The sequence below is a fragment of the Capsella rubella genome, unplaced genomic scaffold, assembly GCF_000375325.1.
Source record: "Capsella rubella cultivar Monte Gargano unplaced genomic scaffold, Caprub1_0 scaffold_6, whole genome shotgun sequence".
NCBI lineage: Eukaryota > Viridiplantae > Streptophyta > Magnoliopsida > Brassicales > Brassicaceae > Capsella > Capsella rubella.
In genome coordinates, this window is record NW_006238918.1 from 3,186,363 (window position 1) to 3,209,122 (window position 22,760).

Below are 22,760 nucleotides of genomic sequence, written 5' to 3' on the forward strand. Positions count from 1 at the left end.
ACCGGATTACATGAATACATCCTTGAGATACATTGCAAATTAACATGCTTTGATAAGACCAAAGATGTTTGGACTTAGTTAATATGCTTCTCTTTTTAGGTATACAAGTTAAATGCTGGATGGTTCCAAACTCAATACTAAAGCTAGCTTTCCCAATAATCCAAAATGTTGTTGAGTGGAGTGTTCAATGGTAAGTATCTATATATTTACTGACACATCAAAATTGGGGGGTTTCCTTTTATCATGAGATAATAGTCAAACGAATAGGGAAATTACTGAGTAGTAGTAATAGTAGTAAAAAGTTTGACTGAGTTTTTGATTACTGAACAAAATGAGAAGAAGAGGTAAAAATGAGCAATAAATGAAGAAGAAGAAGAAGGATGACACATTATTATATCAAATTTTGACTGCATTCATTAAATAATGTTGAACAATCTTTATTCACTAAATGTTGAGTTTTTTCTTAATATTATTGCATAATCCTCCAATGTCTGTCTCTTTCTGCTGCTGTTTTCCAACAAGTATCGTTTTCTCCTTCTTTAATACGGTTTATACCATTGCGTATGTACAAGTACTTTCTGTGACATTTTTATCATTTTTAGAAAAAAATTACTTCTTCTGAAAGCAATGATTCTTTTTTTTTTTTGGTTTGAATGAAAAAGTACAGTACAAGTAACCTAACCACTCAGGATGATTTAATTTACTTTTATACCGAATTAGCTGAGTGTGTTTCAATAGACATGATAATTGAAAGGAGTCCATTTTGGAATGATGGTTCATGGACCAGTGATGACTACTGATGGATCATTTACTACTACTACCAAATTATGAAGATGAATTTTGGTTGCAAATATTAAGTGTTGAAACACATGCTATTTCTTTTTTTATATATTTTGGTGCATCGAATAATACTATTATGTTTATTTATAATATATATACACCTAAACCCGTGAAATTTGGAACATACACATATTTTTCTGTCGTCTTTTTGTTTTGCAAAGTAAAAAAAAAAAGTAATAATATATGAATCAAAAAAATTGAAAAGAGTTTGGAAAATAAAGAATACACGAGAGGAAGGCTGTGAAACTAACATTCCGTGATGCCTTCAGTGACTATCTTTTTCCACGTTGCCTGATTTGTCGCCATTTCAACTTTTTCTTTTTCTTACAACATTTTATCACAAAAATTAAATAAAATGAAGTTAGAAAAATATATAAATTTTCAGAAAGAGAAGACTTTCACAGTAAGACAACGAGGTCGCCGGAAAAATAATTAAAAAACACTGGAAATATTAGTTATGGGTTTAATTATAAAAGAGTCAATGGCAGTAGTCAAAAAAAAAAAAGGAGAGTCAAGGGGTTTTGTCTCTTTTTGATTATGTCGGTCCCAAGTCTTCTACTCTATTTGTCCTTTTCAACGGCTCAGATGTGATCAGAACTATATATCCTACGGTCTAATGGTGTTTCGTCACTTATTCTTGTCTCGGCCAAGGATACAACAATAATTAAAAATTCCGGTTTAATCCGGTATAAGACATTAACTAAATCCCGGTTTGGTTTTACCGTTGAGCTGCAGCTCGGTATGCTTCTTCGTCTGAGATAACCGCCGGAATGTTCCATGTTCCCATCGGATGACCAGATGTTTTCCCACCTGATCAAACTCCTTTTCATGTTACAAGTCACAAGAACATTCATACAAACGATTTTTCGAAAAAGATAGATAAATTGTAAAAGAGTTTGGTACCTTCTCTAGTAGCATCTTCGCATCTTCTTTGGTAATTTGAAGACAAATGTGGATCCAGTGATTTCATTATCTCTTCATACTTCTCTTCAGCTTCAGATATCCGCTTTGCCTGTTAAAAACAAAAAAACCATTTGAGTTATTTTGATACATTTTTTCAGAGAGAAACGTTTTGATTGATTGCCCTATTAAAACGTATCTTTTACCAGTTCAGTGGGGGCATTCGCTGAGCCGAATATTCCCACAAACATACGTAATACATTGAAACTGTTCTCAAGCACATCGTCCTACGTTGGAAACCAGATCAAGTCTCATCAGTAAAGATGGTTAATGACTGGCCTGGCACATGGAGTTCTTAGAAGAAGGTTTCCTAACCTCGTAATCGAACCTGCAAAAGTAAAGTTGAAAACCCCACTCAGATTCTGAAATATTTTGTAACCATTTGTGTTTGTGGTAAGATGGAGAGGTTTTAAAAGAAGCTTACAGATCATCTGCTACTTCCACCAGGAATTCTGAAATTGACAAGAAGTCCATATGCAGCTCATTCACCTTTTCCAAAGTTCCAAACAAAGAAGAGATTACATGTTACAATTACAATTTCAATCTACAAGTGGAATTCTTGGATTTGTTATGACTTCTCATTAAAACGAAAACAAGGCACGTCATAATTGAATACTACCCCTTCTCCTCTCAACTTGTATAATAGAAGATTCAACACCCTGTAGTCAAAAGACTTCAAATGGATTGCTCTCATCACATCTTCAAGACAGATCTACAAAGATATAGATGAACCAGTGAGCATGAGAAAAACGATATCAGCACACTTGTTTGACAACAATAAACTGTACCAGTCACCTTGTTTTTTTTTGACAGAGCATGACAAAGCTTTCTTTCTAACGCCCAATACTCCTCACCCGACTTAAACTCTTGCTGTATTCTAACCCATGTAACAAATTGACAAAGATGAGTGTATATATATGTTTGTGCCTTTCCTAATATAACAGTAAGAAGAAAAGGAGAAGTTATAGCAAGAAAATAGAAGTATACCTTTCTGTCAAAAGACCCTCACGCTCAAGCAGATCTTCAAGCGGCTTTAGTGGATTTGCTTCAATCAAAACTCGTGATTCAGCATTCCATCCATGACTTGAACACTGTATCTCAAACCATTAGGTTGTAAACTGATTTTTGTGATTACCATACTCTTTAACTATTAGACATGCCATCTTACAGTGACTTGGGATGCACAAGCTGATTCATTGACTATCTTCTCATTAAGAGCATCAATCTGCAGAAACAAAAGACCTGCATTTCTTAGATTCAGATTACATTGTCATTGGTTCCGTGCACGTTAACTCAACAAAGAAAATCTTACAGACATGTAGACAAAAACAACAGAAGTGCACAAATTATTACCTGATATATGTAACTCTCTGTGAATGAAAGTACGGGTAAAAATCTGAATATTGACTGTGGTTCGTTAATATCCAACCGATGGAACATGAAATAAGACCTGGACTGCAACAGGATATGGACAGTTACAAACACAATAAAATCAGAAATCGTGAGAGGGAAAGCTTGCATAATTCAGAAGACATGTTCATTCTTCCTGTATCTTCCTTTATCTATGATTAGCTAATTCAACTAGTCAAGACAGAGGATAGCAATGCATTTATGTAAGATGGAAAAACTTACGAAATCCTCAAGTGTAGAGTTTGCTCTTTTCATTGCATCTAGCCCGACCATTGCCACGACTTGTTGGTGTTTCTGTGATGTGTAAAGATCAGCATTGTCCATGACACTTCTCTTCACATTACTCTTTGGGGACTCTGCTGCATCCAAATTGAACAATCACCCGATTAAACATACCATCATATTACAAGGATTTGCAGAGGGACAGTGACTAAAGTCACTCAACTAAAACGAAAGATAGTAACTAGAAAGGGATTAATTACTAGAACAAGAGCTTGTTTTGACTGGTTTAGCTTCATCGTCTCGCTCAAGTGACTTGGATATCTCTTCTAGGAAAGGTCCTGAGATCTACACGTAATGAAAGTAACACACTTTGGAAGAGGTTCATGGATAACAGAAAAAAAAAAATCTAGCTTTACTTACTTTTGGGAGGAATTCAGAGACTAGAGCCAGTTTCGAATCAACATCGAGTTCGCCACATGGTTGTGCCTTGGAAGAAGAATGAAATTTAGATTCTTTCACGGGGAAATCTCAGAGTGTAAGAACTAGAATTGCATATCGTTTACCAGGAAAAGGACGAGATTGGAGAGGAAGCGAGAAGAAGTTGAATCGGAGGCTGAAGAAGAAGAAGAAGAAGAAAGTAAACCGTGAGAAGTGACGGCTGATACAACGCTCTGAAACTTCTCCAATCGCCTTAGCTCTTCCATCAAAACAAAAATTGAACTTTACAAAATCGATTCTGACTCGTGCAAGTCGTTGTTTTTGTAACATTCAACTTTCAATTTCGTTCAACAAAAAGGAAATAGCTTATTACGATATGATTTCCTTTACTTTTTTTTTTGGTTTAAGATAGTAAGATATACATAAAAAAAAAAAAAAACAAGAAAATTATATATTTCGTTTAATGTGATGTCATACTTTTCCTTTTTTCTTTCTTTCCCGGTTCCTAGTTGGAATGGGAAGTAGAGTATATAAAACCATATGGCCTCTCCTCTTTTCTTCATCATTCAGAATTCAGACAGAGACAAGTATGGATGAAGAGTTGCTACCACACGATGTGATAGAGTATCATATCCTGGAGAGGCTTGATGTTAAAACCCTCCTCAAGTTCAAGTCTGTATCTAAGCAATGGAGATCTACAATCCAATCCCCTCGTTTCCAACAAAGACAGTTGATCCGCCATCGTAGCCTATCAGGAGATCCACTTGTGCTTTTGGTGTCCTCAATTGATCCTTGTGCTCACCAACCCGATCCAACAAGCTCTGAAGCTCTGAGAACGTTGGTGGTGCGGTCAACACTTCCGGTTTCGGTTCAGATCCCTACTCCTTGGGAGGACAAGTCATACGAAGTTTGCAATACTAGTTGTGATGGTCTGATATGCCTCTACGATTCCTTTGAACTACTACCCAATATCGTCGTCAATCCCACCACTCGCTGGCATCGAACGTTCCCTGAATGTAACTATCAGCTATTCGCTGCAGAGAAGGCCGAGAGAGACGAGTGGTTTGAAGTCCCATACCCTTCTCCTGGATTTGGTAAAGACAAAATCAGTGGCACATACAAGCCTGTTTGGTTGTATAACTCCGCCCAGTTAGGCCTAAACGACGAGGCTAGTACTTGTGAAGTTTTTGATTTTGCCACCAACGCTTGGAGGTACGTTGTCCCTGCGTCCCCTCGTCTGATTTGTCACTACCAAGATCCTGTTTATGTAGATGGGTCTCTTCATTGGTTCACTGCCTTCTCGCAAGAGGGCGAAACCACGGTTTTGTCTTTGGATCTTCACACCGAAACTTTCCAAGTCATCTCTAAAGCTCCCTTTCTCCATGTCTTTGATGAATTCAAGATCTTCATGTGCAACCTCGATGGTCGTTTGTGCGTATCCGAGGAAAAGGGGCCCAGCCAAGTCATTTGGTCGTTGGATGATTCAGACCACCAGAAATGGAATAAATTATATTCCATAGATCTCACTATCACTTCGAATTTGTTTCCCCCGCACGTGAAGGCACTCGCACCTCTGGCTGTTTTGGACAAGGACAAGTTATTGTTCTATGATCGTGAATCTGAGGTTGCCTTGGTAACACATGATCCCAAAGCCAAATCTTATGATTTTGCTTACACATCTAAACTCTCTGCATACGGTGTTTGTTATTTCCCGAGTTTATTCTCTATTTTGTAAACGTTATTATTTGCTTAAACATTTTTAGTTTCTAATTATTTCCTCAACTGGATCTACTAATGTTTATATTTCGACGGCATGCTAGAGGCTGGTTACGCTACATTCATCTTCTTATATGGTGTTGTTTCACAAAACGTCAAGATATCCCTCACGGTCAACTCTACTATAGTACTATGGCACATATAGGTTTTACGGGTGGTGCATGTGCATGTACCTGGGTCATGGATAAATATTTTGGATGAAAGGAAACAATAACAAAGATACAAACTTCTAATCATATCCAAAGAAAAGAAAAAAAAGCTTATAATATATCATCCTTACATGTTTGATTCAAGAAAAGCAAAGTCATATTCATAATTAAAGTTCGAAATGGAGGGATGACCTCTATTCTCTAGGCATCATATCTATCCTAGTTATTCTTCTTCTTTGGTTCTTATTCCGGTAAGGTTTCTACTGGTAAGGCATGAACCGCATTGGCCTTCTGAACCTAGGAGCCTTCCTGCATGCATGAGCCATTGTCGTATGAGACTAAGAAGAGAAAGCCATATGAGATATAATTAACCGTAACTATGCAGAATTTAAACTTACCCATATCCATATGGCGAATAAAAATAAGGGGGCACAAAGGGTCTGCGAAAGCGGTATCCCATTGAAGGGTTGAAACGCCCAGGATGATACTGTTTCATTCCAGGAACATTGGTTCGCTTAGGCGAGACCTAAATGAAAAACAGAAGAGAAGATTGAGATCAATGAACTATTCACTTAATTCATTATTGGACTTAGTACGAGAAGATACCTTCAGTTGACGACCATGTAGCTCTGATTCATTTAGTTGTAGAGCTTCTTGCACGGCTTCGACTTCAACAAACTCCACATAAGCAAATCCTTTCGGTTGTCCAAACTTATCCATCAGAATGGTTACCCGGTTGACTGTTCCGCATGTTTGGAAATGCAGTTGCACTTCTTCAGGTGTACAAGAATAATCGACCTGCAGGATGACAAATAAGGTTTCAATATAGCACACAAGCATTTATATTGCATCTAAAACCATGACTCACTCGGCACATAACAGATAAATAAGTTAACCACTTTGCTAAGTGAAGTCTAGCGACAAATTTAAGTGCCTTTTAAAGCAATCTTCCATGTCTAACATTAGACCTAAGATGTGTACTGAATAATAAGCGTCATGAGAATCTTAGTTTTAAGAGTGAGACAAAATACAAGATAACGCTAGAATCTAACTGCAGCCTCTCATGAAATCTGCAAAACAACCAAACCTGAATGAGCTCCAAGTATCTTCTCTCCAGACATCAGCTTTGGGTCTTGACTGGAAAGCATCCAGCATCTTGATTATGTTCTTCTTCACAAAGGCCACCTCCTCAAGAATTACAAAAATCTTGCTTTCTACTCCCACCCACCTCACTCATAATCCTTTTTTTACCATTTTTCAATCTCTCAAACTCATGCAATTTTTTTTCTCCACATTTTTTCTTTCAATATTTTTTTCTCTTTTTTACTTTCTCATTTTTTTTATAGCTTTTATCATCAAAATCTACAAAGACATTTTCCAACACTACAACAAGGAAATTATCAAGATAACCACAAATCCTAGTTGACAACCGAGAGATACTAAGAACTTGAGGTATGAGAACAACCCTGCGATTATATAGGACATAGAGTTAAACTATGATACTAGAGCTGCAAAGCATTCATAAGAGAAGCAACACTCAGGAAAAATTCAGGTTTAAATTCAACCAAACAAGGATAACAACATTAAAGTTAGAGAAACAAAATTCATACTGATTCTAAGGGTAATCTCAAGGGATAAAGAAAAAAGCTAATACAAGTTGAAAGCAGTTGGTTACTCAAAAGGAGAAAGATAACAAAATAGTCAGCCTAAGCTGATCCACAGCAAGATTCACAACATATCAAAGCCATGGCATTAAACAGAACGTTTAGATGAAACAATGATTCAAGCAAAAATAAAATAAAAAGTATCAGAAACAGTGAAGTAGAAAATAAGCATTCTTACATTGCCAACATAAACTGATCGAGCATCCACCTCCTCCTTTCCTTCTTGATTTGTAGCCATACTACTAGCAGGATCTGTGAAACAATTGCAAATAAGATGGCAAAAAGCACATAATATCAATATCGTAAAACTAAATCTAGACAACCAACAGAGTCCTAGTATATCGAATTCGAAGATAGTATCTCGAGCAAATCACACAGGAGCAAAGAAACGAACCTTGAGTAGCTGCCATATCACTTTCGACTTTTGCTTGCATCTCGCGCAGCGCAGCAGCTTCGTCCTCCATCTCCTTCAATCTCCTCTTCATCTCTTCAAGCTCCTGATACCAAACAAAATCAAAACACCCAAAAAAAATCAAAAAAAAAAAATATATACACACGACGAAAGACAAATTCAAATCAAACGAAACAGAAGCAGACCCGAACGGCGTCATCGTCGGTGGCAGACATATCGATATGAGCATCGGGAACATCTACCTCGCCGACTTCAGGGATTGCTCCGCCGTAAACCTCGTGCTCTTCTTCCTCCATTTTTTTTTTCTCCACTCTTCGTCGCCGAACGAAAACGACTTCTGCGTATCGATTTTTTTTTCCTACCGGATCCAGATTGTCGATTGCAAACAACGAAGACGGTTCGTCTCATAAATGGGCCTGGATAATAAAAGCCCACTAATATACATAACATTCTAATGGAGTCTGAAGGTTTGATCCAGATACCAAATCTTAAGATTTTGGCGTACACATCTGGAAAAGGTAATTTGTTATTTCTCGAGTTTAAATTTATATTGTAAATTTGATTATTTTTTTTGTTTCTTTTCGTTTTTCAAACTCATGCGTCTGAGTTCTGACACGTAAGCACAGTCAAAGAGCAAACAAGACTTGACCGCACTTGATCACTCACTGCGCGTAAAGTTGCTCGTCTTCCATCTTTCTTAACTTCACCATTGTTGAAAACAGAGGAGTCGGGAGAAGATGGCGAGTGGAGGTGGATACGGAGACCCGTCTCAGAAGATTGACTACGTCTTCAAGCTGGTGCTGATCGGAGACTCGGGAGTTGGGAAATCTCAGATACTGTCTCGGTACGCGAGAAACGAGTTCAGCTTGGATTCCAAAGCAACCATCGGCGTCGAGTTTCAAACTCGTACTCTTGTTATGGACCATAAGAGTGTTAAAGCTCAGATCTGGGACACCGCTGGCCAAGAAAGGTAATCTCCACAACTTCCTAGAAATTTGCTTTTCCGCTTTCCATTTTGCAACAGTTGGATCCGCCGCTTGCTCCAACTTAGATCTCCTAGATTCGATTCAATTCTCCGAGACTTCAGATTCCAGATTCAAACTATTCGTGTTGCTCTCAGTCTGTGCGAAATTGATGTGAAACGTTGTCGTATAGGTATAGAGCGGTGACGAGTGCGTATTACAGAGGAGCGGTTGGGGCGATGCTGGTTTACGATGTGACTAGACAACAGACATTTGATCATATCCCACGGTGGCTTGAAGAATTGCGGAATCACGCAGACAAGAACATTGTGATTATACTTGTCGGGAACAAGTCTGATCTTGAAGATCAACGAGCGATTTCGATGGACGATGCTAAGGAATTCGCGGAGAAAGAAGGTCTCTTCTTCTTGGAGACATCGGCTCTAAACGCAGTCAACGTGGAGAGTGCTTTCTCCACTGTTTTGACTGAGATTTTCAACGTTGTCAACAAGAAAAGCCTTGCTGCTGATGAAGGACAAGGTGATGGTGATCCTGCATCGCTAGCTGGTAAGAAGATCGATATTGTTCCAGGTCCTGGTCAGGTGATTCCAACGAAGAATAGATGGTGTTGTAACACTTAGAGAGCAGCTCGATTCTATATCCACATTTCCGACGTTATAACTCAATCATGGGACATTTTGTATCGAGTTGGTTTTGATTCAAATAGTTAAGTTTCTCGAGTTACGGCCTCTATTTGTTTTCTGATATATAAGACGACACAAAGCTTTAGGAAAATTATTTTTAGGATGGGGAACAAATTACGTAAGATTGAATGACAATAGTAATCTCATTTTCGAACATACTAGATTATAAATTAGATTGAACATATCAAACAGGTACTAGGTTCAAAACTTTGATATAATAAAACAGGCAAGAAAGTTAACACAAAGCAGAAACCAAAAATAGCGTTCAAAATGGCGCTCTCATGTCTGTGGAGAGACTTAAATACGACGACCAGAAACAAACTAAAGAGAATGAAAATCTCTTAATCTTTGGGACGTTTAAGCAGCAACGGGCTTAGCAGGAGCAGAAGAGAGTCTAGACCTCTTCTTGGCCAAACTTTCACTGCGGCGATCACGCTGCTCCTTAAGTCTGGAGGCAAGAAGTTTCTGGTACTCTGCTGCATCAGAGTTAGCCTTGGCGATTCTCTTCTTCTTGTCAGCAATTCTAGCTCTCTTCCTCTGGAGAGTCAATGGAGTCACAAGCCTCTGGATCTTAGGAGCCTTGCTAACCTTCTTGCCTGCACATGCAAGAAACAGACTTTAGTACATCTTCAATCATATTATCAGTTTTCATATAACTCTAACAGTAATCTATTTTTTTTTCTCACCCTTCTTGTTTGTAAAGGTACGGCGGTACGTATTAACGTACTTCCTCACGTCATCCTCCTTTCCAAGGTTAAACAGCTTGCGGATCTTAGATGCCCTCTTGGGACCCCTCATCCTTGGCTTCTCAGTGTCAGTAAGCCCAGGGAGATCGCTTTCACCCTTCTTCACAATGACTAAGTTAAGAACAGAGAGGTCAGGACTCACGATGCAACCACGGACTGACTTCCTTCTCCTCTCACCGGTCCTCCTTCCGTGTCCTCTGAAACAAGGAGTACCTAATCACCCAAACAGGATTTTAAATAAATCAATAAAACGAAAGGTTAATGAAAAACATTAACTAATGAAGCTGTATAAGTTGTTCAATTAGGTTGAGTCAAGTACCTCTGTGAAGCAAAAGGCGGACACGCCCAGGTGTCAGAACTCCCTGTTTCATTGGGAAACCTTGCTTGTCACAACCTCCCATGATTTTGAATACGTATCCTTTGAATTCCTACAATTAGCTCACATACACACAATTCCATTAAGAAATGAAACCTCAGGAGACATTAAGAAAAAAAAATACTGAACTAAAGAAGAGAAATTGCACCTCTCCAAGAGCATCTCCGCTAACTTCCTGAGAGAGCCTCTTGTCGAAAAAGGCACGGCTGCATCGAATTTAGAAAATGAAACTAAGTATCTATACCCAAACCAGCTATGTCTATTCAGAACTAGATAACGAATATGTTCAGAACACATTGCAGAAAAGATCAGAGATTCCAATATTGCACCAAACTAGTGTTGCATCAGGCATAAACATACTCTTGTCGTGAGAAATATTAACTATCGTACGATTCTAAGGTTTGGAACGAATGAATCTTAAAAACTTCGAAGCAGATATTTCTCATTGTTCACTCAATCCAAAATCTATCACCGATCGCAGAACCTATAAGAAACTAAAATGTTACAGAAATGAATGAGCTTACAGCTTTTGGTCGTCATCGATCTCGAGCTTCTTCTGGCAACCAGTAGTCGGATTTGCGATGTTGAACTGCGACCCAAACAAAATTCGAATGAACAAAGGAATTAAACAACGCAGTGATTAAACACCAGAGGATCTAAGAGAAGAAAAAAGGTGGAGGAGCTACCTTCATCGTCTCCGATATATACTGCCACTACAACAGCCTGCTGCTACTGAAGATTGAAGATATAAAATGCTCTCGGAGCGGCTCAGCTAGGGTTTTGCGTGAAAGATGAAAGGGGCAACTTATAGGAGAACCAATTAACCAGATAGGTTTAATTTAAGTGGGCCTATAATTTTAAGGCCTCTTAAATAAATTTTGAGAGAATAGTTTTTTCATGATGGGCCTATAGGCCCGAGTATTAGTCTCTTTTAGTTTATTATGTTTATTTGCACAAATTAGAAAACTTTTTAATCATCTTTTTAATCAAGTTTTCTACATGATTTTATAAATGGAATTTAGTAAATAATTTTTGATTAAAATTAAATGCTTTGACTAAAATTTTAAATGATTTAATCATAATTAAAGAAAAATATTAATATTTTAAATATGAGTTTAACTGTTTAATACCTTGAAGATATACATATGAGATCATCATTCGTAGTTACATTATTTCTAATTCTAACTTCATTATTTTAAATAATCTATCATTTTTTTTTTTTTAACACTTCAACTCTTTATTAATTAGAAACGGAGACATCAATGTTTAAAGCAGAAGCTATATTAAAATAATCTATCATTATGATTAAAAAAAATTAAAGGAAATAATTAAGGGAATTAAATGAAAACTCAAAAAAATAGAAAACAAATCCGAAAGAAAAAAGGAAATAGGGTAAAGTGAAAAAGAAAGAGTAGAAGAAAAGTTTTTAAAATATATATCTCTCTCTCTCTATCAATCTTTTCAACTTCTCCGTTTCATTCTCTTTCGCTCTGCTAGTGAAACAAACACAAAACAAATACACCGAACAAAACAAAACTGGCATCAACCCATCATGAGGAGCTCTTTTCCTCCTTCCGACGGTGGAAGATCGGCGACTGATCGTCGTCTTCCGTCGTTTCCCTCATCCTCCACGAACCGTTGTAACTCTCACTCTCCACAGTTTTCTCCGCCGCTCAGCCACCGTCATACTCGGAACCAGCATCACTCTCAGTACCCTAAGCCCAATTTCCCGCCAAATTACAGTCGCGATCGGGCTCTGTCGCCGGGGTTCTCGTCTTCAGAGACTCGTATTAGGCCGAATTTTATCGTTCAGCTGCTTCACCCGAGGATTAACGCCGCCGCTAACAGTGACCCGAAGCTTTACTTTTCGGCTAAGAGACAAGAGATCAAGAGTCTCGCTTTGCTTTTTGAAATCCCGGAGGAATCTGTTCATCTGCCTCAGTTCGGTTGTGTCGCCGGAAGTTTCAGTTTTCGTCAGTGGGTCGATGCGCGCTCTGCAGTCGTGGCTCTTTGGGAATATCGTCTTCAAGGGAAACATGATTTTGTTCCTGAGCTGGTTCCCAATGTTGTTGTTCCTTCAGATATGGGCGAGCTTGAAGACAGGCTTCGTGATCTTTTCTCGGCTCATGTTCTTTCGCTTATTGAGAGTGGAGAAGGCGTCAGGAAGGTGAAAATTGAGATAGATGAGAAAACTCGTCAAGTTGAGTCCTTTTCGTCTAAAAGGGGTCTTCTTAAATTTGAGGTTTTTGAGAAAAAGAAGGCTGCAGAGGCGGAGAGAGATTTGGTTGTGAAGCGGCTTCAAGAATTCATGAATGCCATGAAGAGCATTGTGCGATTCCTCAAAGGAAAAGACGTGTACGAGTCTGATGGAGAAGAAGAAGATGTAGCCGTCTTTAGTTTGGAAGGGGCCTATGATTGGAGACGTATCCATAATTTGATTCGTAGGGAGTGTAGAAGGCTGGATGATGGACTGCCTATCTATGCCTACCGGCGGAATATTCTGAAGCGAATACATGGTGAACAGGTATCTCCATATATTCTCAAATTTGTGTCGATGCTGTTAGCTTAAATTCGTATGCACTTCTAGTTATCTTTGACTGTTTAAAACATTATCACAACAGCTTCAAGTGTTCATATTATGTGTATTGATTTGTGATTCAAGATCTTTGACTCTTGATTACAGAAAATCGTTCCTCAGGGTTCTGAGTTATACTATTGTCTTGTCGTAGTAGTTTCTGTTTTCTGCTAAGGTTCAGTATTTTACTATTTTATAATTGAATCTGTGTTTGTCATTTTGAGTGTGTAATAACTCATTTAAATTGTGTTTGCAGATTACGGTATTAATTGGAGAAACTGGTTCAGGGAAGAGCACTCAGTTGGTTCAGTTCCTTGCTGATTCTGGAGTTGCTGCTAGTGAGTCGATTGTTTGTACACAACCACGGAAAATTGCTGCCATGACATTGGCTGATCGGGTCAGAGAGGAAAGCAGTGGTTGTTATGAGGAAAATTATGTCCGTTGTACTCCAACTTTTTCTTCTACCGAGCAGATTAGTTCCAAAGTTGTATTCATGACAGATAATTGTCTGCTTCAACACTACATAAAAGATAGGAGTTTATCTGGCATTTCATGCGTTATTATTGATGAAGCCCATGAAAGAAGCTTAAATACAGACCTTCTTCTGGCATTGCTCAAGGAGTTGCTATGCACAAGGGTTGACCTAAGGCTTGTCATCATGTCTGCCACGGCCGATGCCTCCCAACTTTCAGACTATTTCTTCGGTTGTGGAAAATTTCTGGTCAATGGGAGGAACTATCCAGTGGATATTGTATATTCCCCTTGTGACACCGAGGAGACTTCTGTTGTTGGCGGCATTGCTCCATATGTTGCTGATGTTGTTAAGATGGCTGTGGAAATACATAAAACAGAGAAAGAGGGAACCATCCTTGCGTTCTTGACTTCCCAAGCAGAGGTAGAATGGGCATGTGAAAGGTTTATAGCTCCATCTGCAGTTGCTTTGCCTTTACATGGAAAGCTTTCCTTCGAAGAACAATATCGAGTTTTCCAGAACCATCCTGGGAGACGAAAAGTGATTTTTGCCACAAATATTGCAGAGACATCGCTGACTATTCCTGGCGTCAAGTATGTTATTGATTCCGGGATGGTAAAAGAGAGTAAATATGAACCTAGAACAGGTATGAGCATCCTCAAGGTGTGCTGGGTCAGTCAGAGTTCTGCTCGACAACGTGCTGGTCGTGCTGGAAGGACAGAACCTGGAAGATGTTACAGACTGTACTCACAAAATGATTTTGATTCAATGAATTTTAATCAGGAACCTGAAATTCGGAGGGTTCATCTTGGTGTAGCAATTTTGAGGATTCTTGCTCTGGGTATAGACAACATAGCAGATTTTGACTTTGTTGACGCGCCTGTCCCGGAAGCCATTGCAATGGCTGTCCAAAACCTTGTTCAGCTTGGCGCAGTAGTACAGAAAAATAGTGTTCTTGAATTAACACAGGAAGGGCATTGTTTAGTCAAGCTGGGTCTGGAGCCAAAGCTTGGGAAGTTAATTTTAAGCTGCTTTAGATACAGAATGGGCAAAGAGGGAATTGTTCTTGCTGCTGTCATGGCTAATGCTAGTAGCATATTTTGCAGAGTTGGTAACCTCGATGATAAGATGAAAGCTGATCGCCTAAAGGTATGATTCTGAGCTCCCTGTTAATTTTTTTCATGTTGTAATCTTTCCTGTTATGTTTACCTTTTTTTATTTAGCGGTTTAGTTCAAATGATTTTAGATATCCTCTACATATGTGAAAGGTTTGAACTTTTTAGTATTAGATCTTCTTACATCCGGTTAGAAGATATGTTCTGAAGTTTTTTTACTTTTGACATGTTCAAGGTGCAATTCTGCAATCATAATGGAGACCTGTTCACTCTTCTTTCGGTGTACAAAGAATGGGCATCTCTGCCACGAGAGAGAAGAAATAAATGGTGCTGGGAAAATAGCCTGAATGCCAAATCAATGAGGAGATGTGAAGACACAGTCAAGGAATTGGAGATATGCATTGAGAGAGAACTTACTCTTGTCAGTCCTAGTTACTGGGTTTGGAATCCAAGTGAGGGTACTAAACACGACAAGCATTTGAAAATGGCTATACTTGCATCTCTTGCAGAAAATGTGGCGATGTATACTGGCTATGATCAGCTTGGATACGAGGTGGCGTTGACTGGTCAACAAGTTCAGTTACATCCAGCGTGTTCATTGCTAGCATTCGGCCAGAAGCCAAGCTGGGTTGTTTTTGGTGAACTTCTATCGATTGTGGACCAGTACTTGGTATGTGTAACTGCTATTGATTTTGAGGCTTTGTATACGCTTGATCCACCACCACCTTTTGATGCATCTCAGATGGATGAGCGGAGGCTCCGAGTGAAAAAAGTGGTTGGTTGTAGCAGCACTGTGCTAAAACGATTTTGTGGGAAATCTAATCGTAGTCTGCTTTCAATTGTTTCTCGTGCTAGGTCTCTTTGTAGGGATGAAAGGATTTGTATTCAAGTGGATGTTGATCAGAATGCAATTCTACTGTATGCGTCTCCACTCGACATGGAAAAAGTGTCAGCCCTTGTGAACGATGCATTGGAATGTGAAAAGAAATGGATGCGTAATGAATGTTTGGAGAAGTATCTATTTCATGGTCGGGGACAAGTACCTATTGCATTGTTTGGATCTGGTGCTCAGGTAAAGCATCTTGAAGTTGATCAGAGATTTTTGACAGTCGATGTACTTTGTTATGGCGACAATGTTGTTGATGATAGAGAGCTTCTGACTTTTTTGGAGAAGAGCATTGATGGGTGTATTTGCTCTATTCATAAGTTTGCTGCGAACAAACAAGACTGTGATGAGCAGGAGAAGTGGGGTAGACTAACCTTTCTAACTCCTGAATCTGCTATGAAGGCAACAGAAATTCAGAAATTTGATTTCAATGGATCAGTTCTTAAATTATTTCCCTCGCTGTCAACCAGTGGAGGAAATTTTAAGATGCCTTCTTTCCCGTCCGTGACAGCTAAGATTATCTGGCCGCGAAGGGAAAGCACTGGTAGAGGATGTCTTAAGTGTCCTTCCGGAGATATTCACAGTATACTTGGTGGGATCTCCGGCCTTGTGATAGGTACATGTTATGCCCATATTCAAAGAGATCACAAGTCCAATGATTCTATCTTGATAAGTGGGCTTGACAGTGATCTTTCGGAAGCAGAAGTTTTAGATGTTTTGGAGTTCACAACTGGGATTAAAGATCTTAAATTTTTCATATTCAGAAAAAATTGTGTGCAGTGTCCATCTCCTACTACTTGCGAGGAAGAGCTGTATAAGAGAATATTTGCGCATATGTCAGCAAGGAATCCAGAGCCAAACTGTGTCAAAGTTCAAGTTTTTGAACCAAGAGAAAAAGATTATTTCATGCGAGCATTAATTACTTTTGACGGGAGATTTCATTTGGAAGCTGCAAAAGCTTTGCAGGAGTTAAATGGAGAGGTACTAACTGGATGTCTTCCATGGCAGAAGATAAAGTGCGAACAATTGTTTCAGAGCTCCATAATCTGCTCTTCTTCTATCTACAACACTGTCAAAAGACAATTGAATGTTTTATTAGCAAGCTTTGAGAGACAACGAGGTAAACTTCCAAAACCATATTTGAGCTGTTTGCACTTAAATTTATATTACCTTTTGCCAAAAAGCAACCTTACTGTATTTGTCCGAGTCTGGTATTGTTAAGAACAATCATGACGTACGAGTTTTAATTTCGAGGCTACAGTTTCTAATTGTGTAGGGTATTTGAAGGATGCATAAGCCTAGTTGACCTATTTTTCTGGGTGAACTTGTCCAAAGTTTATAATGTGCATAAATGTTTTTTTATATTTGTGTAGGGGGTGATTGGCATCTGGAAGAAACTCATAACGGTGCTTATCGTGTTAAAATTTGTGCTTATGCAACAAGACCCATTGCAGAGATGCGGAAAGAACTTGAAGAACTCGTAAGAGGAAGACCCATAAACCATCCAGGCTTAACCCCTAGAGTCCTGCAGCATCTTATGTCCAGAGATGGTATTACTCTGATGCGGAAGATCCAACAGGAGACTGAAACTTACATTGTATTAGACAGGCATAATCTCACAATACGCATTTGTGGATCAAGTGAGAAAATTGCCGAGGCTGAACGAGAACTGGTTCAGTCACTTATGGCTTATCACGAGAGCAAGCAACTTGAAATCCATCTCCGAGGTCCTGATATCCGTCCTGACCTAATGAAGGAAGTTGTGAAGCGGTTTGGTCCCGAGCTCCAAGGTATCAAAGAAATGGTGCATGGTGTGGATCTGAAGCTCAATACCCGGTACCATGTTATTCAGGTTCATGGGAGCAAAGAAATGAGGCAAGAAGTACAAAAGATGGTCAACGAACTTGCACGAGATGAGAGTGCACTGGGTGAAAAACCAGATGACATTGAAGTTGAATGCCCGATTTGCTTGTCTGAAGTCGATGATGGCTATTCTCTTGAAGGATGTTCACACCTCTTCTGCAAAGCTTGTTTGTTGGAGCAATTTGAGGCATCGATGAGAAACTTTGACGCATTCCCAATACTTTGTTCTCACATTGACTGTGAAGCTCCAATAGTACTCGCTGATATGAGAGCTCTCTTATCACAACAGAAGCTCGATGAACTCTTCCGAGCATCCTTGTCCTTCTTTGTAACATCTAGTGATGGAAAGTTCCGGTTTTGCTCCACACCTGATTGCCCTTCCATCTACCGTGTAGCTGGATCTCAAGAATCCGGCGAACCATTCATCTGTGGAGCATGTAACGCAGAAACATGCACAAGGTGTCACCTCGAGTATCACCCTTTAATCACTTGTGAAAGGTACAAACAGTTCAAGGAAAATCCGGATTTGTCGCTAAAGGACTGGGCAAAAGGGAAGGATGTAAAGGAGTGTCCGATTTGCAAGTCCACGATAGAGAAATCTTTTGGGTGTAACCATCTGCAGTGCCGTTGTGGAAAGCACATTTGCTGGACCTGCTTAGACGTCTTTACTCACTCAGAACCTTGTTATGCCCATTTGAGGGCAGTTCATGGCGGAATTGGCTTGGGCGACGGCTTGGGCGAGGCTGGTGAAGACGTGGGTCTCGGCATCCCGTTTTTTGAGTTCGGTATTCCAATTGGTATCCCCAGGCCTTGAAACAGGACTAGACATGACCGGACCCATGTATCTATTATATTCTGTAAGATCTGGTTTGCTTCATGTGTACATAAGTCAACATAGCCTAGTTTGGTATTGTACCTTCTTTAATGCTAATTATATTAAGATCTTTGTTAATACAAAATAATTGGGGACTTGACTCGCTAGTGGCTGCATCACTGATAACGCGGAAATGTCAACAGAGAGTTTACCGGTAGCAAAGTTTTCCAAAATACAGAGGCATCGCCTTAATGGCGTTAATCACTTTCCGGAAATTTCCACCCACTTTCGAACCCCTAAAAAGGACAAATCCTCCAATTCATTTATTAGTCTTGTAGATTGTGATGTGTCTGTTCCCATCTCTGGAGTTTTTTATTCATGATGATCCACTTATTTTCTTCACGACGAATTCTTGGGGTCATGACTCTTGTCTTAGATTCTAACCCATTTTGTGGGTTCTAGGCTCCTATTTCTTCTCGCTTTCATCAGAGGAAAAAACTTAGAATTGTGCGCGAGACACATATGCCCCTGTTCTTGTTCTGTTTCTCTACTAGTTGTGTTGTGTCTGAGAATAAAGTACCCTGTGTTTGCTCTGTTTCTGTGTTCTATGAACTGCTATGATGGCGTTTAATCACAGAAAGATGCTTTTTCCATGTCTACATATTAAAGATTTAAATATTTGTTTCCAGCAATACTATCCGCCCCCGCCCCCGCCACCACCGCCACCACCGCGTCAGAGGGAGCTCTCTCTCCTACTCCCCACCTCTATCTGCGTCGCCGTCTCTGTCTTACTCTTCCTATTTCTCGCCATCTTCCTCTACCTCTACATCACGCAACAACGAAGGACCTCAGCCGCCACAGTAACTCCCGGTGACACAACCCGATGGGAAGACGAGGAAGAAACAGAGGAGGGAGAATTCTCGGACTTACATCACGTCTGGCAAATCCCCACCGTCGGTCTCCACCGTTCTGAGATCAACTCGATCACAGTCGTTGGATTCAAAAAGGGAGAAGGGATAATCGACGGCACAGAATGCTCCGTCTGCTTAAACGAGTTCGAAGAAGACGAATCGTTGAGATTGTTACCAAAGTGTAGCCACGCCTTTCACATCAATTGCATAGACACTTGGTTGCTCTCTCACAAGACCTGTCCTTTATGTCGTGCCTCCGCTCTTCTCACTGGGCCTCCTCCTCATCAAGAAACAGAGACAAATCATCAACCAGATTCTGAATCGAACAATGACCTCAGTGGAAGACAAGAGAGTTCTAGATCCAGAAACCATAATACTCTTCCAAGGGCACATAGCGATTTGGCAAACCATTGTGGATCGACAAGAGTAGAAAATGTGAGAAGATCATCTTCAATAGGAGGGAGCTTGTCACTATGCGATGTTACTAATACTGCTAGTAGAAGTGAAAGACAATTCCACACCAGTTTCAGTACTACTAACTTGTTCTCATCATCAAGAAGATCAAGGAACCAAGAACCAGGTCTCCCAGATAGAATGCCACCGCCTGCATCTGGTTATACCGCTTAAATGGAGACTACAATATTGGTTATGTAATGTTATCAAGTGTGCTTATTATATATACAGTATCTGAAATAAACTGAAACCTTGGACGTTTCAAGATTGTTTGATCAACAGGCATAAAACAAATATAAAAGATAAAACATTTCAAGAGGATTTAGGCGAATAAGTTATATATTAAACTTTCATTGGGATATTTCGTCGAACACGTTGACGACTGACTAAACAAAAGCACCTAACAACGAAAATTAGAAACGATCCAAGCACAAAGCTTATTACAAGAACCAATTAACTAAACGAAAATCAAATCCCAGAAAGCACCAAGCAAAAAGCTAGTAGAGCGCGTAACAACGAGTCTTCAAGCTCTTTCACCTCTGATTCTCCTCGCGAGCTGGATATCCTTAGGCATGATGGTGACCCTCTTAGCGTGGATCGCGCAAAGGTTAGTGTCTTCAAACAAACCAACCAAATAAGCCTCAGCCGCTTCCTGAAGAGCAGCGACTGCACTGCTCTGGAACCTCAGATCCGTCTTGAAATCCTGAGCAATCTCACGAACCAGACGCTGGAAAGGAAGCTTACGGATCAGAAGCTCAGTGCTCTTCTGGTACTTCCTGATCTCTCTCAAGGCAACGGTTCCTGGACGGAATCTGTGTGGCTTCTTGACACCTCCGGTGGCAGGAGCGGACTTCCGGGCAGCCTTGGTCGCGAGCTGCTTCCTTGGTGCTTTGCCTCCGGTGGATTTCCTAGCGGTTTGCTTCGTACGAGCCATTTCGAAATGAATCTAAAAGAGAACAAATGTTTCTTCTTCACGAGGTTTGTTGGATGTGAATAATGGTGAGTGAAGGATGAAGCGCAGAGGCGTGTTGGTTTTTATGGGAAGAGAGTGGCGGTGAGATGAAAATATTTGGAGGGAGTCAGACTTTTTTGTTTTTGGGGGGAGTTTACTTTCGTGTCCGTTGGATTAAAAAAGTACAAGCCACGGCTGAGATTATCAGTATCCGGATCCGTGTGATGCCTTTTCAACCAATTAAAAGAGTCTCAGAATTTTGTGTATCCGTGTGATTTATTGCTAACCAATTAAAACCATTTTTTCTAGCCACGTGGACTTTTTTGCGGGAAAACTATTTGAGTGTTTTAGGCGCCACACGAAAGAAAAAAAATTAGGATATGAGAACGGTTCCAATATTTTCAGTAGAAAAGTTTCAAATTAAGCAAATTTTTGCGTGGGAATTTTAAAAAAGATCATTTACTCTTTAATTGGTTGGTTAATGCCTTAATGGTTATGGAATATACGATCGCGTTTTTACTGTGCTATTGTTAAGTGTTAACTATCAAAATCACAAGAACAAAAAAAAATCATGATAACATTGATACCCAAAAAACAAATATCACAATGACATTCGATATTCTAATTGTAACAGTACAAACATACGAACAGAACATTCTCCAAATCCTCACACATAGTCAAATAATCATCACTCATAGGTCTCGGTGCTTTGCAAATGTGATCAGATTAAGATTTCCAAACTGGATTGAAAACTAGGCTTCCATGAAACTTGTGAAAAAGCAAGAATCCATTTGGACATTTCATTGACAATCAAGATGCAATTCTAAGTCAAAAGACTCAAAACTGGTAAATGGTACTACTCCAAAAGCGAAACTTAATCTTGAACTGGTAGAATTTGTGGATTGATATTCAAAAAATGAAAATAACAGTAGATTGATATTCATTGAGGAATTTCATCGAACATCTTGAGGACAAATCTAAGCATGATCACTAGAAAATGATAAAGGGACTGATTTACATATCCAAAGAAACCAAAGAAGCTAATCTATGACTAAACGACTACTCTTTTTCTTCTTTAGTCTCCTAAGCCCTCTCTCCTCTGATCCTCCTCGCAAGCTGAATATCCTTAGGCATGATAGTAACTCTCTTGGCGTGAATCGCGCAGAGGTTAGTATCCTCAAACAAACCAACCAAATAAGCCTCAGCCGCTTCCTGCAGAGCCGCGACTGCACTGCTCTGGAACCTCAGATCCGTTTTGAAATCTTGAGCAATCTCACGAACAAGACGCTGGAAAGGAAGCTTACGGATCAAAAGCTCAGTGCTCTTCTGGTACTTCCTAATCTCCCTCAAGGCAACGGTTCCTGGACGAAATCTGTGTGGCTTCTTCACTCCTCCGGTGGCTGGGGCTGATTTTCTCGCCGCTTTTGTAGCCAGTTGCTTCCTTGGAGCCTTTCCTCCGGTGGATTTGCGAGCTGTTTGCTTTGTACGAGCCATTTGGGAATTCCTTTACTAGTTTTGATTTCGATTAGCTGAGAGAATCTGAATTGAGATTATGCAGAGGCTGAGGTTGTAAAGTGTTTTTTTTTTTATACTCAAGTGAAGAGAAGAAGTGTTTAAGCTTGATCCGTTAGATCTTTTTGGCTATCAACGGTTACGATTATTTCTCTTGATGCGATCCGCGTCATATGTTAGTCAACCAATCAGAATAATTCCTCAGTTATTTCGTCATATGTTCGAAGATTTCGAATTACAAATAATTTTATATGTATGTTTACAATATTATATGCACAAGAAGAAGCCTTACATCAATTATTCACTCTTATAGATGATATAAGCTTGACTTGACCAATATCATCACAACGCAGTATTTATGAATATATATCATTCATGTTGACATTTAAAAAGTATTCTCATATACTGCTTGTCTTGTATCTTTGTGTGAGTTGAATTCGCTGGTACCTACTTGCTGCTGTGAAATCGAACCATATACTATGTCTACTGTTACAAAAGCACAGAAGAACTTTCTCAATACCCAAATCTTAAGTGATTTCTTTACATCT

At 39.5% G+C, this 22,760-nt stretch overlaps 8 protein-coding genes across 11 annotated transcripts; 4 read left to right on the forward strand and 4 right to left on the reverse strand.

Moving 5' to 3' along the window:
• Nucleotides 1-1,201: 1,201 nt before the first annotated feature.
• On the reverse strand, nucleotides 1,202-4,245 carry LOC17881639. 3 transcript variants are annotated; one of them, XM_023780573.1, is made up of 14 exons: nucleotides 3,996-4,243; nucleotides 3,853-3,918; nucleotides 3,693-3,777; nucleotides 3,433-3,569; nucleotides 3,154-3,255; nucleotides 2,969-3,025; nucleotides 2,788-2,891; nucleotides 2,596-2,677; nucleotides 2,420-2,512; nucleotides 2,225-2,289; nucleotides 2,116-2,128; nucleotides 1,947-2,027; nucleotides 1,744-1,852; nucleotides 1,202-1,650 (listed from the first exon to the last, which is right to left on the reverse strand). In XM_023780573.1, the coding sequence occupies exons 1-14, from the start codon at nucleotides 4,134-4,136 to the stop codon at nucleotides 1,559-1,561; spliced, it is 1,227 nt and encodes a 408-aa protein (XP_023636341.1). In that variant the 5' UTR covers nucleotides 4,137-4,243; the 3' UTR covers nucleotides 1,202-1,558. The 3 variants fall into 3 exon arrangements, with proteins under 3 accessions (XP_023636341.1, XP_023636342.1, XP_023636343.1); XM_023780574.1 differs by having other exon boundaries at nucleotides 3,433-3,566; nucleotides 3,996-4,242; XM_023780575.1 differs by having other exon boundaries at nucleotides 1,572-1,662; nucleotides 3,996-4,245.
• A 114-nt stretch (nucleotides 4,246-4,359) lies between these two features.
• On the forward strand, nucleotides 4,360-5,647 carry LOC17881227 (F-box protein At5g10340). The gene has a single exon (XM_006287812.2). The coding sequence runs from the start codon at nucleotides 4,385-4,387 to the stop codon at nucleotides 5,603-5,605; it is 1,221 nt and encodes a 406-aa protein (XP_006287874.1). The 5' UTR covers nucleotides 4,360-4,384; the 3' UTR covers nucleotides 5,606-5,647.
• Nucleotides 5,648-5,854: 207 nt separating this feature from the next.
• LOC17883806 (polyadenylate-binding protein 3) lies at nucleotides 5,855-8,219 on the reverse strand. Of its 2 annotated transcripts, XM_006288454.2 has the most exons (6): nucleotides 8,057-8,219; nucleotides 7,854-7,956; nucleotides 7,638-7,711; nucleotides 6,402-6,593; nucleotides 6,194-6,321; nucleotides 5,855-6,104 (listed from the first exon to the last, which is right to left on the reverse strand). In XM_006288454.2, the coding sequence occupies exons 1-6, from the start codon at nucleotides 8,165-8,167 to the stop codon at nucleotides 6,056-6,058; spliced, it is 657 nt and encodes a 218-aa protein (XP_006288516.2). In that variant the 5' UTR covers nucleotides 8,168-8,219; the 3' UTR covers nucleotides 5,855-6,055. The 2 variants fall into 2 exon arrangements, with proteins under 2 accessions (XP_006288516.2, XP_023636546.1); XM_023780778.1 differs by lacking the exons at nucleotides 7,638-7,711; nucleotides 7,854-7,956; nucleotides 8,057-8,219 and adding an exon at nucleotides 6,883-7,233.
• Nucleotides 8,220-8,482: 263 nt separating this feature from the next.
• LOC17884534 (ras-related protein RABA4a) lies at nucleotides 8,483-9,586 on the forward strand. Its single transcript, XM_006290046.2, has 2 exons — nucleotides 8,483-8,841; nucleotides 9,027-9,586. The coding sequence occupies exons 1-2, from the start codon at nucleotides 8,609-8,611 to the stop codon at nucleotides 9,472-9,474; spliced, it is 681 nt and encodes a 226-aa protein (XP_006290108.1). The 5' UTR covers nucleotides 8,483-8,608; the 3' UTR covers nucleotides 9,475-9,586.
• Nucleotides 9,587-9,732: 146 nt separating this feature from the next.
• Nucleotides 9,733-11,444, reverse strand: LOC17884033 (40S ribosomal protein S6-2). The gene is made up of 6 exons (XM_006288469.2): nucleotides 11,346-11,444; nucleotides 11,184-11,248; nucleotides 10,808-10,865; nucleotides 10,603-10,711; nucleotides 10,224-10,496; nucleotides 9,733-10,133 (listed from the first exon to the last, which is right to left on the reverse strand). Exons 1-6 carry the CDS (start codon nucleotides 11,349-11,351, stop codon nucleotides 9,895-9,897), a joined length of 750 nt encoding a protein of 249 aa, XP_006288531.1. The 5' UTR covers nucleotides 11,352-11,444; the 3' UTR covers nucleotides 9,733-9,894.
• Nucleotides 11,445-12,145: 701 nt separating this feature from the next.
• LOC17881435 (ATP-dependent RNA helicase DEAH12, chloroplastic) lies at nucleotides 12,146-18,547 on the forward strand. The gene is made up of 4 exons (XM_006286819.2): nucleotides 12,146-13,183; nucleotides 13,491-14,855; nucleotides 15,057-16,827; nucleotides 17,081-18,547. Exons 1-4 carry the CDS (start codon nucleotides 12,212-12,214, stop codon nucleotides 18,382-18,384), a joined length of 5,412 nt encoding a protein of 1,803 aa, XP_006286881.2. The 5' UTR covers nucleotides 12,146-12,211; the 3' UTR covers nucleotides 18,385-18,547.
• Nucleotides 18,548-18,717: 170 nt separating this feature from the next.
• On the forward strand, nucleotides 18,718-20,210 carry LOC17883238 (E3 ubiquitin-protein ligase RING1). Its single transcript, XM_006289398.2, has one exon. It carries the CDS (start codon nucleotides 19,002-19,004, stop codon nucleotides 19,920-19,922), a length of 921 nt encoding a protein of 306 aa, XP_006289460.1. The 5' UTR covers nucleotides 18,718-19,001; the 3' UTR covers nucleotides 19,923-20,210.
• Nucleotides 20,070-22,243, reverse strand: LOC17883716 (histone H3-like 5). The gene is made up of 2 exons (XM_006289061.2): nucleotides 21,790-22,243; nucleotides 20,070-20,694 (listed from the first exon to the last, which is right to left on the reverse strand). Exons 1-2 carry the CDS (start codon nucleotides 22,192-22,194, stop codon nucleotides 20,272-20,274), a joined length of 828 nt encoding a protein of 275 aa, XP_006289123.2. The 5' UTR covers nucleotides 22,195-22,243; the 3' UTR covers nucleotides 20,070-20,271.
• Nucleotides 22,244-22,760: the final 517 nt, after the last annotated feature.

Coding starts and splice junctions, on each gene's coding strand:
- LOC17881639 (XM_023780573.1), bottom strand. CDS start 4,136: ATGGAAGAGCTAAGGCGATTGGAGAAGTTTCAGAGCGTTGTATCAGCC. Junction 3,256..3,432: donor ACTCTACACTTGAGGATTTC/GTAAGTTTTTCC, acceptor ATCCTGTTGCAG/TCCAGGTCTTATTTCATGTT. Junction 2,513..2,595: donor CTCTGTCAAAAAAAAACAAG/GTGACTGGTACA, acceptor ATATCTTTGTAG/ATCTGTCTTGAAGATGTGAT.
- LOC17884534 (XM_006290046.2), top strand. CDS start 8,609: ATGGCGAGTGGAGGTGGATACGGAGACCCGTCTCAGAAGATTGACTAC. Junction 8,842..9,026: donor GACACCGCTGGCCAAGAAAG/GTAATCTCCACA, acceptor GTTGTCGTATAG/GTATAGAGCGGTGACGAGTG.
- LOC17881435 (XM_006286819.2), top strand. CDS start 12,212: ATGAGGAGCTCTTTTCCTCCTTCCGACGGTGGAAGATCGGCGACTGAT. Junction 13,184..13,490: donor AGCGAATACATGGTGAACAG/GTATCTCCATAT, acceptor TTGTGTTTGCAG/ATTACGGTATTAATTGGAGA. Junction 16,828..17,080: donor AAGCTTTGAGAGACAACGAG/GTAAACTTCCAA, acceptor ATATTTGTGTAG/GGGGTGATTGGCATCTGGAA.
- LOC17883716 (XM_006289061.2), bottom strand. CDS start 22,194: ATGGCTCGTACAAAGCAAACAGCTCGCAAATCCACCGGAGGAAAGGCT. Junction 20,695..21,789: donor GGAGGATCAGAGGAGAGAGG/GCTTAGGAGACT, acceptor GTTCTCTTTTAG/ATTCATTTCGAAATGGCTCG.
- LOC17884033 (XM_006288469.2), bottom strand. Junction 10,866..11,183: donor ATCGATGACGACCAAAAGCT/GTAAGCTCATTC, acceptor AATTCGATGCAG/CCGTGCCTTTTTCGACAAGA. Junction 10,497..10,602: donor CCGCCTTTTGCTTCACAGAG/GTACTTGACTCA, acceptor TTGGGTGATTAG/GTACTCCTTGTTTCAGAGGA.
- LOC17883806 (XM_006288454.2), bottom strand. CDS start 8,167: ATGGAGGAAGAAGAGCACGAGGTTTACGGCGGAGCAATCCCTGAAGTC. Junction 6,594..7,637: donor GATCAGTTTATGTTGGCAAT/GTAAGAATGCTT, acceptor GTCATCCTGCAG/GTCGATTATTCTTGTACACC. Junction 6,105..6,193: donor TATTCGCCATATGGATATGG/GTAAGTTTAAAT, acceptor TCATGCATGCAG/GAAGGCTCCTAGGTTCAGAA.
- LOC17881227 (XM_006287812.2), top strand. CDS start 4,385: ATGGGAAGTAGAGTATATAAAACCATATGGCCTCTCCTCTTTTCTTCA.
- LOC17883238 (XM_006289398.2), top strand. CDS start 19,002: ATGATGGCGTTTAATCACAGAAAGATGCTTTTTCCATGTCTACATATT.